A 13,915-nucleotide genomic window follows, 5' to 3' on the forward strand; every position below is an offset into this window, starting at 1 on the left:
TTCGTCCCTTCCATCTCCACTGCTTACCTCATCGAGTTTCTTAAAGAGACCTTTTCAAAAGAGGGCATCCCCAGTGAATTGATGACGGACAATGGGGTGCAATTCACCTCAGATGAGATGATGGAATTCTTGAACGACTTATCCATTGTTCACATCAAATCTCCATTGTACTCTCCTAAATCCAATGAGTTAGTAGAAAGGGCAAATAGAATGCTGAAGGATACCATTCAACTAGCTGTGTCAACTAAAGATTCCGTGGTAGACTGTTTAAGAAAAATGTTGTGGTCATATCACATCACACCTAATACAGTGTCCAGAGTCTCCCCATTTACCTCTCTTAAAGGCAGAAACCCAGGTTCTAAGCTCACCCCCAATTGGTTAAATGGAGGTTCCCCCGTGTGGGTTGACAGGAACAATGTTTCAGAGAAGGTGAAAGAAAATCAAGCAAAGTACAAAGACAAGTATGATGCTAAATGGGGTACAAGGGACAGAGAATGGATGGTCGGGGATTGGGTGGTGGTCAAGAAACCTACTCTAGTGAAGTCTAAACCTTCAGTTTTCTCGAAACCCCTTAGAATAAGGAAGGTAAACAATAATTCTGTTTTGTTAGAAGATGGGAATCTGTGGAGCATGGATAGATTGGCTTGTTGCACTAATGTTCATGTCTCCAAACCCTCTAGCAATGATGACTCTGGCGAAGCGGTAGGTGAATCAAGTATAGGAAGAGTTGCACGGCAACGTAGGTGTCCAGCATGGCAAGCTGACTACAGCATGTAATGTATACCTTTCTGTGCTCACCGCTCTTCCTCCTACTTATGGTTTGTACCAAGGGTTTTTATATGCAATTTCAATGTACTGTATTTTATTGCATAATTGGGGCTTCCGCTCATTTGGTTTCCTTTTAGTTTAAGCTAGGCTGTTGTCTTTTTACTGCCTTTTTGCTTGTACCCATAATGTTGTGTTACAGAGGGAGGTGTGTTATAACATGGTATGCCCCTCGCTCCCTGTTTTCCCCTTCCCCTCAGTTGGTCCCTCCCACCTGTAGAATGTTGGAGTGAAGCTCGCCTTGGAATGTTGGGGAGCTCACTCCAGTAGTTGGCACTGAAGAATCCGGTTCCAATAAACTCCTCTCCTTCAACTTAACCTGTGTGGAGTTTACTTCTTAACAGTAGCTCTAATGTTTTATTTTATTTTTCCCTCTCCTGTCTTCCCCTTCTATGTTTCTTTCCCTACATTCATTTTAAAAGCGTTCTCCAATTCTTTTAGAAGTTCCACTCTCTTTTGCTTGCTCTTTTCTGCATTCTTCTTTTTTAAATACTTCTTTATTCAGACTTCACATCACATTGTTCTCCCTTGTCTGCAGTTTGCTACTGTTTCTATGTACCCTCATTTTGTAAATGACAAAATATTGTGTTTATATGTGATAGAGCAAATATTGGGAAAAACTATTTGAAGATCGCTATAGCATGAGATTCTTACTTATTGTAAATAGTGTATTATTTTATTCACTTCTATATTTAAATCAACCTTATGAAGTTCAATGATCATTATTTAAGTTATGAGTATAACTGGGAGTCAATTGGTTATGGAATGGTTTTGTCAAAATAAACCAATAGGACTGTGACTTGCTGTTGAAGCAGTAGTATGACCTTTGGATGTATTTCTTTTCCTCCAAGGAGAAGGAGTCTGGAAGGCTGGTTACCAAATTTGAAAAGAGCCATACCCAGCAATAGGAACTTAAACTTTCTGTAGATCTGTTACCATGCTTACTTACCTTTGGTAACATTGTTTCTGGTTGCTACTCCGTCTTACCACATATTTCTCACATTAGAATATAAGCTCCCCCCTACCCCCTGTCTACTGGATCTAGATAATTTTCATAAGAGTGCTCCTGCGCGGCACTAGGTGACATTGTGAGGCTCCACGCTAGTTCCATACTACACAAAAAATAATAAAGCAGAATAACATGGAAGTGGCAACCATGAACAGCAACAACAATTTTTTGTTTTTTCCCCTTCTGAACCCTCAGACACAGAGCGTGGACAATTGGTAACAGTATGCTGATGACTAACTTGGAAGTTAAAAAGAGACACTCCTCAGAATGGGGAAGTGAAGAGTAGTGAGGAATCGGCAGTTAGAGTATCCACCCCCCCCAAAAAAAACGTTCCTGAAGATAGGCAACTGGTTTTTCAGATGGATACATCGAACCGTAAAATTCCTCACCTTAGAATAGATACCAAAGCGGTACCTCCCCAACATGGAGCTTCAGTAGATTGTGCCAAGACTAATAAGCCTTGCACAACTGATTGGATGAAATGATCTTCCCGCTGGACCTGGCTGTCAGTACAGTAGTGCTTCTTGAACATATGCACCAATGACAACATCGCAAGCTGGCAGATTTCAGGGGCAGGCATGGTGCATGCAACACAGAGACAGCAGCCTTAATCCTAGCCGAAAGAGCTCTCAGACCTTCCAGACGCTGCCTCTTGACCAATGTGCTAGAGAACTTTATGACGAGTACTATATACCTCAACAAGGTCTTCTTCTGCACCGCCTTCCCTTTCTTCACTCTGGAGAATTCCACAAAAAGCTGACCGGCCCCTCTATAGTCATTGGTACAATCAATGTAAAAGCTTGAAGCCATTTTTAAGTTCAACTGGTGGAGCCTCTCTTTCTCTTTCGAGGGATAAGGGGAGCAAAGTACGCTGTCAGAGTAATGGATTCCCGAATGGGGAAGGCAGTCACAACTTTGAGAATAAGATTGCACCAATTTGTCCGGGAAAAAGAGTCAGTGGGACAGTTGCACTTAAAGTGCCCGATGTTCACTCAAGCGACAAGCTGACATTATCGCAATGAGGCAGATAGTCTTAAAAGTTAGGAGACGAAGCAAGCAGCTATGAACACACAAGAAATGTCAAGACCAAGAAAAGGTTGTGGCATCACAAACTGCATCTAAAGAAGTGTGTGAAAAATCTTTTAAGAACTTTAAAAAGCTGAAAGGGCCAACAAATAACCTTTAATAGTGCACATGGCAAAGCTTTGATGGGCTCTAAAGGCAACACAAATAAAAGGGCATTTGACAGCTTCGCTTGTAAGGGCCGTGTATGTCAGACAGGCCACAAATTTGTCCTTGCGCCAGGCATAAACAGATTTTGTGGACAACATCAACAATGCAGACGGCAAATAAAATGCAATAAATTGCCAACCACTTAATCTCCGGCACATGTGGTGTAGATTGCGTTGATTCAGGTGGAAAACCCTGCCCTGTTGTGGCTTGATCTTGAGACAAAAACTCATGCTTTTGAGCTGAGGTACCACACTGTATTGGGCTACCAGGGAGACTTGGGTACCTACTTTCTAGATCTTTTTCAGGGCTTAGGTAAGAATGGCATAAGTCCCTTGTTTCATTCAAACCGGAATGCGGATCCTAATGGGTGAGCTTACAGAAAGTGTAGCTGATGACAGTGAGCACTCAACAATGGCCAAACTATCTAGCCAGGGTTCTCCCCACTGGTTGAATACACCATGCATCACCTCAGGATGTAGCTGCCACTTGTAATGTGCCAGGCAACGTGTGTTCAGTTCATCTGGCCTGGGATCAGGGAGTCTACCAGGTGATTGGCGACCAATAAGACACCCTCCAAACCATCTCCAAAGACGCAAGGCGTCTTGGTGCAGGTCCTGGATCCCACCCTGCTTATTACTACATGGCAGTGGTAATGCCTGTAAGAACCTGCACCAGCCTCCCCTTGATGGATGGCAGGAAGCACTTCAGAGCCAGATGAATGGCTCGCAGCTCCAAAAGAATGATGTGAAGCAAGCTCTTCACTGAAGACAAGAGTGGAAAATGAAAAAATATGCTCCGAGCCCACCTGCAGTCACAGATAACCCCTGCAAGACTGGAGAGCTGCAATATGAAAATATGTTATCTGCAAGTCCAAGACACCATCCAGTCAGCCGGATCCAAAGCGGAGAGGATCTGGGCCAACGTAAGCATCTTGAATTTGTCAATCCAGCGGAAAGCATCAAGTGGAAATAAGTACGAGATAGGTCTGAGGCCCCCATCCTTTTTCTGAACAAGGAAGTAAGAGTAAGAACCTCCAACTCTGTCCAAGTCTGGTACCTTCTCTATTGCACCTTTGGACAGCAACAGGCACACTTCCTGAAGGAGTGGTGCTCTTCTGAAATTCGTTTCAATGTAGGAGGAATGTGAGGAGAGGAGGGAGTAAAGAAAGGGTGTAGCATAGTAGTTTATAATAATGTGCACGACCCCTCTGTTGGATGTGAAAGATCAGCAGTCCTGGAGAAAATGTTAGATCAGTATCTGACAAGGTGGGCAAGAGCTACTGAGGGCAAAAGAGAGCAGTTTGTTGGCCGGTATAGCAAGGGAGGAGGAATTGAAAAACTGGTGACCCTGCTGGCCAGCACAGTGTCTGCCGGATCAGTGTCTGAGGCCTCGAAAGGACTGTAACACAAGCTGCAACAATTGTTGTGAAGGCTACCTTCATTTGTACCCCAGCCTCATGGGTGGCGTTTAATTGTGTTTCCACTCCATCACTTATAGAGTGGCACGGAACCAGCACGGAGCCACACGATGCCACCTTGTGGCCTAATATGAAAAAAATCTCTAGATCCAGTCTGGCGCCTGAAGAAGATTCTAAAGAGAGGAATATGAAGTCAGAAGCATTCACCGCAAAGTGCAACACTGTCCTTCTGCATAAGAGACTTTGTAATAGTGCCTTGCAGGGCAAAGCAGCTTCTGTGTAGAATAGGAAGCACTGGCAATGGCAGTAAATCTAGGCTGCATTTCAAGCCCTAATTAAAATATTTAAAAGAATTCTGCTGCAGTTAACGGACATGCCAACTTGATGCCACTGTAAAAGGCATGCTAGAAAAGGTTTCATTCATTGAAAAGAAGCATACATATCTCAGTCATTAGACAGGTAGCCTAAGATTATCAGAGAGCATTAATTGATAACACAGAAAGTTGAAATATTAGAACATGCTAATTGGAGTTAAGGAGCTTGGGAGAGGGCTGGCGTAGAGGCAGTTACATTTGGTATACAATTTCTTTCCATTACTGCACATAGAACAAGAATCAGAAGAATAATGTCTTTCTAATGAAGGAACAAAGTGACCAATCACCCACCAGCTTTCAAGTTAAGGAAGGCTGCCAAGTTAGGAACAGTAGTTAAAAACACAGAAGAAAATTATTGAAAAAAACTCTCGACTTACAAGCTTTCGTTGTGTAGGACTACTCTCTTTTTCTCTGATCTGAGGGCCCGAGCGGTCCCTCTGGAGCATGATGAGCTGCCCTGCAAGATTCAGCATAATGCTCTCTGCATCACAGGCCTAAAAGAAGAAAAAGGTTCATTAAGTAGTGCAAGTGCTATGCAATAACCATCAAAAGCATACCTTCATATGTACTCCTGTTAAAGGTTTAAAGTCTGAACATTTATACATTTATACATTTTAAACATTGCTTTTCGACACGTCTACTGTAAACTGCTAAATCTTTCTGTTTGATGTAACTTTTCATTTGAGCTGGCGGTTGCAGGTGAGGCCCACCAGCACTCACTTTTGGGGTCTTGCATTTATTTTGCCTCATCAGACTGATCCACAGAAAGAGAAAGAAAAATACAAAAGGGGGAAAGAGGAGGAAGGCAGAAAAACAGTGGCAAAGGGAGAAAGCAGGGATGAAAAAAATAACCTACAAGAGTGAGATAAAGAGACAAAGTCTGGTGGGGGATTTAAGAGGCATACGTGGAAGTAAGACTATGCAGCATTGCTGGTCAGCACCCACACCTTTGATAGCACATCAGGCTTCTGAGAAAACTTTGTACCCTGGAACTTAATCTTTTGCAAATTAAACACTGGTTTTACATGAAATTGTTCTTTTAACTGTTTGCAGAGAACTTATTGCTATATTGTGAGATGTTAAAACATGAAGATTCTCATACAAAACCACCAACTTTCTGATATTCCTTCTACCACTCAGCTAATTCAAGATTACAAGAACTAAGATTTTATAGGGGAGAAAGACCAAACCTTTGGTTTTCCATTTAAAAAACATTTTGCATCATATAACTATATTCCATGCTGAATGCTTATAATCTGTACCTGCTGTGGCATTTTCAAGCTGATACCAGTTTCGGTCCTTACGGAAGTAAGAGTAACAGACACTACAAGCGTAGGATGGGGAATATATCGAGACATGGACACTTCCTGAAGGACTTGAATACAGGCAGTTGGATTAGGGCTGCAAGGGAAAGAAAATAGATGGTCTAACTTTTTCAGCACAAAACTGGACAGAACATAAAAAATTGTCTGCTTAAGATTACATGGGTCCACTATCTTAGAGGACAAAAAACACAAACTGGTTGAAAATATTAAATCTTTTCTGTAAAATCTTCATACAACTAGGAAAACAGCTCTTACATTCATTTTTAGGTCTCACTTACAGACAACTTTCACATTCTGTTATCATAAAACCTATTATGTGCAATGTCAATACTTAGAGCGGGCTTTGGATCAGCTTATTGCTTATCATTGGTTGGCTTTCTTGTCAATCCCATTTGGATGCTTCTTATTCAATGGTTTTCCTTCCTCGTCTTTTGTTTGTCTTACTATTCTTTTGACTGGACGACCTGCATTTTACATGGCTGACATGAGGACACTACTTTTGTATTTCAGTACTCCATGGCAGTGCATCTGTTACCTTGCTTGCTTTCTCATGTGCTGCTTCCCCCTTCACATCCCCATTCCATCGCTCTACATGTTGGTCCACACAACTGTCACTTTTCTCTGCTCCGCTTTTTGTTCCTATCACCTTCAGCTTCTCCATTCCTCTCCCACCCGTCCCTGCTCATTGTTGCTCCCACTGTTTCCCCATTACTCCACCATCGCTCCTAGATACTTCTCTTTATTACGATTTTTATTGTTTGTTCTTTTTTTTTCTGAAGACAAAGCGGATGTAATTTGCTAACAGGCAGCTCCTTTCTCTGCATTTTATTATTTAAGTTATAACTCCAAGATGGGTAGCCACAACCTTAGAATGGTAAATTAAAAGTAAAATGGCCACCACCGCGTGATGACGCACATATGTGCATGCATGATGATCGTTTTTATTTTTGCCAACGCAGTTCAGGACCAGCAACAAGAATTTGCAAAACTAAAAGGTGAGTTAATGGCGTTTAAAGGTAAGATCTACTTGCTTTGCAAGTTATATTATTTATTTTATTTATAAAGTTTTATAAAGCGCAAACTTGATCCCGGAGGATATCAGAGCGCTTTACAATTTGAGGCAAAGGTAACAAATCAGAACATTAGTCTAACATTTGGGAATCTAATGGCCATTGCATCAACTAGAACAATACTTTTGGCAAATTAGTACAGAACGTCTGGATCATCAGATGTTAAGAGAAAAGTTATTACACATTGACAGAGGAATCTCAGTGCATGACTATGTTACATAAATTTGTAACGCGCACAGCTACTCATGAGTATCCCAGCACGGTGCCTAGCAGGGTATGGAACATGAATCAGACAAAGAGATTTGTTTTTAGTTTCCTCTTAAAAACCACTGGATCCTGAATAATACGCAGGACAAGCGGAAGAGCATTCCAGGCAGCAGCAGCCTTCACTGCAAAGGATCTGAACCAAGCCTCTGAAGCTTGAAGCGGGGAATCGGAGTAAATCGTAGAGACGAGGAGAGAAGGGAGCGCGCAGGAGCATGGATTGAAAAGCGTCTTTGCAAGTAAAGAGGACCACAGCCATGAAGGGCGCGATGGGCCAGAACCAGAGATTTAAATTTGACTCTTTTCGCCACTGAGAGCCAATCGAGGGATCCCAACTGAAGACGAGCACTGTTCCCAGCCGAAGTGCCCAGTAAGAGTCTAGATGCCGCATCTGGACCGCCTGTAACTTCCTCAACAGGTAGCCCAGAATGCCAGCAAAAAGGCCATGTCATAGTCCAGCTGCTACAGGATCAGTGCACACGTAACGGTTTTCCTCGCTGCCTGGGGTAACATGGGATAGAATCTTCTGAGAGTTTTGAGAAGGCCAAAACAGCAGCCAGCCAGCTTCATAATGTGTGTTGAAAAGGAAAGACCCTCATCAAACCATACCCCCAGATTTTTAGTGGGCTTCCCTGTGGAGGTAGGCAATGGAAACTCAGGAGGCCAAAGGAGCTCTCGAAAGTTAGGAGGGAATTTCCCAAACAGCAGAATCTCTGACTTCTCTTCATTACACTTGAGCTGTGCACCTGCCAACCATTTAAAATAGAGGATAGACCGTGTTGGACCAGAAGCACAGAATCTGCATCTTTGTCCCAAGAAAAAAGAAGCTGGGTGTCGTCAGCATAGGCCATCACCTTGGCCCCCAACTCCTTAGCCAGATGTATCAGCGGAGTCACATAGATATTAAAAAGAAGGGGCTAAGGGAGGATCCCCGAGGGACTCCAGTAGTCACTGACTGAGGAGGAGGATGGTGGGAGCCAACTCTGCTCAACTCGACCCTCCGAAAAAGACTTAAGCCAGGCCCAAGCGGCACCCGCCACAACTATCCTGGCCAATCGTGCCAGGAGAAGTGAGTGTGGGACCCTGTCGAATGCCACCAAGAGGTCCAGCAATATTAATGCAGTTCCCCCACCTGCATCCAAACACTCACGAATGGCATCTGACACCTCAACCAGAACTGATTCTGTACTATGAGATGCCCGTAACCCTGATTGGGCTGGATGCAGGAGCGCCTCACTTTCCACAAATTCCGTAAGCTGTTTATTAACCACCTCCTCACACACCTTAGCCAGAGCAGCAGGAGGGAGATAGGCTGGTAGTTCCCTGGGCTAAGGGGGCCCAATGACGGCTTTTTTAGAAGTGGCAAGATCTTAGCCAACTTCCAAGCCTGTGGCACAACAGCTTTCTGAAGGGAAATGTTAATGATGGTATTTACTTCTGTGTTTGTGGTCACTGCCATTGCTGCCAATAGCCTAGCTGGAGAGGGGTCCAAGGGCGAGCCAGAATTTAGACCCTTCAGAATCTTTAAGGATTCAAGAGAGTCAACTGTCCTAAATGTGGACAAGGAGTGGACAGGGTCGGCAGATTGGGAATCCACTGGCACCCCAATGCTGGTGTCACAGGGCGTGAACGCCGCCTGAATAGTCTGGATCTTTTCCCTAAAAAAACAGGAGAGAGTATTACACCAGGTAAGCGAAGATGGCAACACGCTAGCTTGGGCCAGAGGGCAAGTGCAGGTTCCCTTTAGGGAGCCAGATCAAATGTAGATCATAGAATACATTATGCCAGTCTGAATAACTGTATAACAAATCTCCAAGCAAAGGAGCAGTGAAAACGCACCCTTCAGCATCACAGCCCAAGAAGGCAACTAAAAAGCGTACACAAATCCAAATCAGCTACAAGGCAATGGGATTAGTGGGTGCGCAAGAAGGTGCAGGTATTTGTGGCCCTTGTATTGATTAAGTGATTTTTGTGAAGATTAATGCTGGGTAACTTTAAATATAAAGAAAAAATATGTGCAACTCTGTATATAAAAATATACACAGGCAATACCTATTTCCTGTTGGGATACATTTCTTCAGGGAAATCAGAACTGTTATTAGTTTCCTGGAGTGTAGTGTTTATCACAAAGAAATCAACATTTACTGTCCATTTCATTATAACTCTGGAAGCCTTTAACCATGCTTCAGATTCATAATACTATCCATGGACTAAGAGTATCATAACAGAATAATGTAAACCCTTCTGTTAAATTTAGGTAGAATAGTAAAATATATTAAAAAAAATCCATAGGCACACAGCATTAGACAGGGGAATAACTGCTAGGTAGCCAAACAGCTTCATAGACTAGAATGCTGCATAAGGGTAGTTGACCCATCAGTTTAGTTTTCGGCTGTGTGTTTGTCGAGGATTCCCGAACACAGGTTTTGCCTTTAATTTTTTCAACGGAGAACAAATGTTTTTCTGTAGCAGGGTTTGCTTTGCAGAACATTGTTTTATCTAGGTAACTTCATGGTTATTTTCACTTTCTTTTTCATAGCCTTGAAGGCATAGGTATTCACAGAAGGTTTTTTTGGTAAGGGCAGAGGGGAATAAAAAAAAGTGATCTGGTACTTGTCAGAGAACCACACTAACTGTTGATCTCTACTCCCAAAAGAAAAGAAAGCATGGGTAATATTCATGGGTTTGGTTAATAACTGAAAGTGTCTCAAATGCTGGTGAGTTTAGGCACAAAATAACTCATCGTATATGCAGTCTGTCACTCTTCCTTATGCTCATGTATTTATTGGTCCATCAACTGACTCAATCTTGCATTCACCCACTCACCTATCAATAACAAGCATTAGAAATGCAAAAGCTCAACAGCTACCGGACAGAAATTGCCACTTTGTGGATGCTCCGTGAAACGGCATGAAGGCCTAAAATGATGGTGATGGCCTACAAAATAAAAAGGCAGATCAGGATGACCAGGAGGAACCACAGATGTATTGGGATGGCCAACGCAAGCAAACAATGAGTGAAATCGCCTGGGCGTGACCCAAGCATGCAAAAGCGGGAGAATCGGACCCAATGCACCAATGAAAATACCCGGATTTCTAAATGGCACAACAAAGAATAAATGGCAATTCATGGGCATGCCAAAAGCCGAAAGAGGAGATAACAACATGTCCTGCAGACAGTGCATGTGCGCTGCCTAGGCTCGACCTAAAAAACACACATACACTAGATAAATTAAAACTAGAAACAATGCAGCCAAGTAAATGGGGGGTGGGGGGGGATAGGAGGGGTTATACTGTCATTGAAGAAAAATCGATATAAAACATTACAGTAGGTCGACATCTTAGGAATGTTATTGTGCATATTTTATAATGGTCTTAAAATTCCCACAGTGCATCCATGATTAGAAGCAAAGTGGCAGCCGTCTTGCAACCGTAAACAATGGTAAAGCTTTTAACACACTACAATCCATCATTAAAGGCCTAGCGTATTTAACACAGGTTTTTCTATTATAAACAGGCCAGTCTTGATACATTTGTTGTAACTTATCATTATAAACAGATCAGTTCTAGGACATCCGACATAACGTTTCCCAATTAACCAATAAGTTCAGTAGCTTTTATCATTTGCTTGTCTCATAACCCACTCGAGCCTACAATATTGAGCATAAGCTTTTTCATGAGGCAACCATCAGGTATTACACTATAAAATTACAAATACGCACAAAGTAGGCAAAACAAAATAGAACTCGTTCTAAAAGGGCTACAAAATTCTCACATAACAAATCTTTTTTAATGTCAGGGGTTAGGGAGTGGATAGGAGGGTAACCACCAGAAAACCAACTACCTACAATGGCAGCTAGCGAGGTATTAAAGAAGGCAAGCATGAAATTATTGCTTGTGGTCTTAGAAAACACGCATGTTTTTTCAGATTGGGAAAAGGCGAAAGATGCATGTGCAGGTCATAGCATTTGAGAACAGTGTTTATACAATAAGACCAACTTTAGTCTTTCCTCGCTCTGAAAAAGCTTTACTCACTAACAATAAAAGTAATAATTGTATGTGCTACCACTTAAACACTTCACCAGCTGCCATTGTGGCCTACAATGGTAATATCAGAGCTTGTGTGTATCAAAATACCGCTCTGTAGGCTTACCAACAGTGAATAACAATCTACCTTTAATGAGGTGGTAAAGAATTCCTATTTTGTCAGATGGTGTGGTGACAAAGATAACACGTTTTCATGTTTATTTTGTACACTGGACCTGCTGGCCCAACCCCTCCCCTCACCACAAAACAAACCTTTGGCTGCCAGTTTACACCACCGTATGGATTTGTGAAAAATGACTAACTGCCACCAAGGTATGGTTTATATCCATGTGTATAAGTTATTCAAATGTGTATATATGATTCATTACTGCGAAGCCTTTACTATTAGGGCGAGCTAAGAAAACGCAGTGAGCTGTGACCTCATCACTGACAGTGGTTCTAGTAAAGAAAAAACATGAATATGTTTTCAAAACGTAACAATTTGAGGCTATCCCTGTTTTTGCAGATTATATGCAAAAACAGGGATAAGCAAGAAAGCAAGTTTGTTGATTGATTGCTTTCAAAATAAAATGCACACAAATAAATTGCAAACCAGAACAAATGATTGCTAAACTGTGCAATTTTAAAGACTATTTTTCCGAGGCATCATTTAGCAGAACATTTTTGATCTATGTCAGACCTTACGGCCAGAGCTGGCAACTTTGGAACTGGGAAATTTCAGGCCCTGCATCAGCTCAACATCCTATGATTCTGTGAAAATCACTCAATTCCCCAAGTCAAGTTTGCAATATATAAAAACTGCAGAAAAAATGACAAAGAGGTAAAAAAAAAAAGCCTTAACATTAGGTAAGGCAAACAGATACCATTTACTTGCTGATCTGTACACATTAAAACCAGAAAACCTAGAACAACAACGCAGCTTTCTTGATTAAATTGTATGATTTTAGGCAACTATTTTATTTGACCAAAACTCTTTTTCTTCATTATCATATATGAAAACACTTTCAAATATGTGAGTTCCGAATACCAGCAGTACAAAAACAAGCATTGGAAATGCAATAGGTCTCGCACCATTAGAGTTAGTGCTTTTAGAATTGTTTATGGGTTTTTTTTGTAAATGTTTAGCATTTTTGTTTCCTGTAGCCAATGCTAAAGAATTACAAATAAAAAAAGCCATAAACATTTCTTAAAGCTGTAACTGAAATGGTCTGAGACCTATTGCACTGTGTGAGGGTGAGGGGTTGAGGGGTGAGTGAGGGTCCATAAAACATTTCTTAAAGCTGTAACTGAAATGGTCTGAGACCTATTGCACTGTGTGAGGGTGAGGGGTTGAGGGGTGAGTGAGGGTGAGGGGTTGAGAGTGAGGGTGAGTGAGGGTGAGGGGTTGAGTGTGAGTGAGGGTGAGGAGTTGAGGGTGAGTGAGGGTGGGTGGGTAAGGGTGGGTGAGGGTGAGTGAGGGTGAGTGAGGGTGAGTGGTTGAGGGTGAGTGGTTGAGGGTGAGTGGTTGAGGGTGAGTGGTTGAGGGTGAGTGGTTGAGGGTGAGTGGTTGAGGGTGAGTGGTTGAGGGTGAGTGAGGGTGAGTGAGGGTGAGGGGTTGAGGGTGAGTGAGGGTGAGGGGTTGAGGGTGAGTGAGGGTGAGTGAGGGTGAGGGGTTGAGGGTGAGTGAGGGTGAGGGGTTGAGGGTGAGTGAGGGTGAGTGAGGGTGAGGGGTTGAGGGTGAGTGAGGGTGAGGGGTTGAGGGTGAGTGAGGGTGAGGGAGGGTGAGGGTGAGTGAGGGTGAGGGTGAGTGAGGGTGAGGGAGGGTGAGTGAGGGTGAGGGTGAGTGAGGGTGAGTGAGGGTGAGGGGTTGAGGTTGAGGGTGAGGTGTTGAGGGTGAGTGAGGTGTTGAGGGTGAGTGAGGGTGAGGGAGAGTGAGGGTGAGGGGTTGAGGGTGAGTGAGGGTGGAGGGTGAGGGGGTGAGGGTGAGGGGGTGAGGGGTTGAGGGTGAGTGAGGGTGAGGGGTTGAGGGTGAGTGAGGATGAGTGAGGGGTTGAGGGTGAGGGGTTGAGGGTGAGTGAGGGTGAGTGAGGGTGAGGGTGAGGGATTGAGGGTGAGGGGTTGAGGGTGAGTGAGGGTGAGTGAGTGTGAGTGGTTGAGGGGGAGTGAGGGTGAGGGTGAGTGAGGATGAGGTGTTGAGGGTGGGTGAGGGTGAGTGAGGGTGAGTGAGGGTGAGGAGTTGAGGGTGAGTGAGGGTGAGTGAGGGTGAGGGTTTGAGGGTGAGTGAGGGTGAGGGGTTGAGGGTGGGTGAGGGTGAGTGAGGGTGAGGGGTTGAGGGTGAGTGAGGATGAGTGAGGGGTTGAGGGTGAGTGAGGG

The 13,915-nt window shown here is 43.3% G+C and overlaps 1 protein-coding gene across 2 annotated transcripts in view; it reads right to left on the reverse strand.

The window, feature by feature from the left end:
* Window positions 1–13,915, reverse strand: part of RIC1 (RIC1 partner of RAB6A GEF complex) — an 882,831-nt gene that overhangs the window by 152,467 nt on the left and 716,449 nt on the right. For both annotated transcript variants that reach the window (XM_078675923.1, XM_078675922.1), the window contains exons 17-18: window positions 6,121–6,259; window positions 5,236–5,352 (exon numbers count right to left, since the gene is read on the reverse strand). In XM_078675923.1, the coding sequence (XP_078532049.1) occupies window positions 5,236–5,352; window positions 6,121–6,259 (256 nt within the window). The remainder of the gene's footprint in view (window positions 1–5,235; window positions 5,353–6,120; window positions 6,260–13,915) is intronic.

The sequence above is a fragment of the Lissotriton helveticus genome, chromosome 2_1 (genome assembly GCF_964261635.1).
Source record: "Lissotriton helveticus chromosome 2_1, aLisHel1.1, whole genome shotgun sequence".
Taxonomy (NCBI): Eukaryota; Metazoa; Chordata; class Amphibia; order Caudata; family Salamandridae; genus Lissotriton; species Lissotriton helveticus.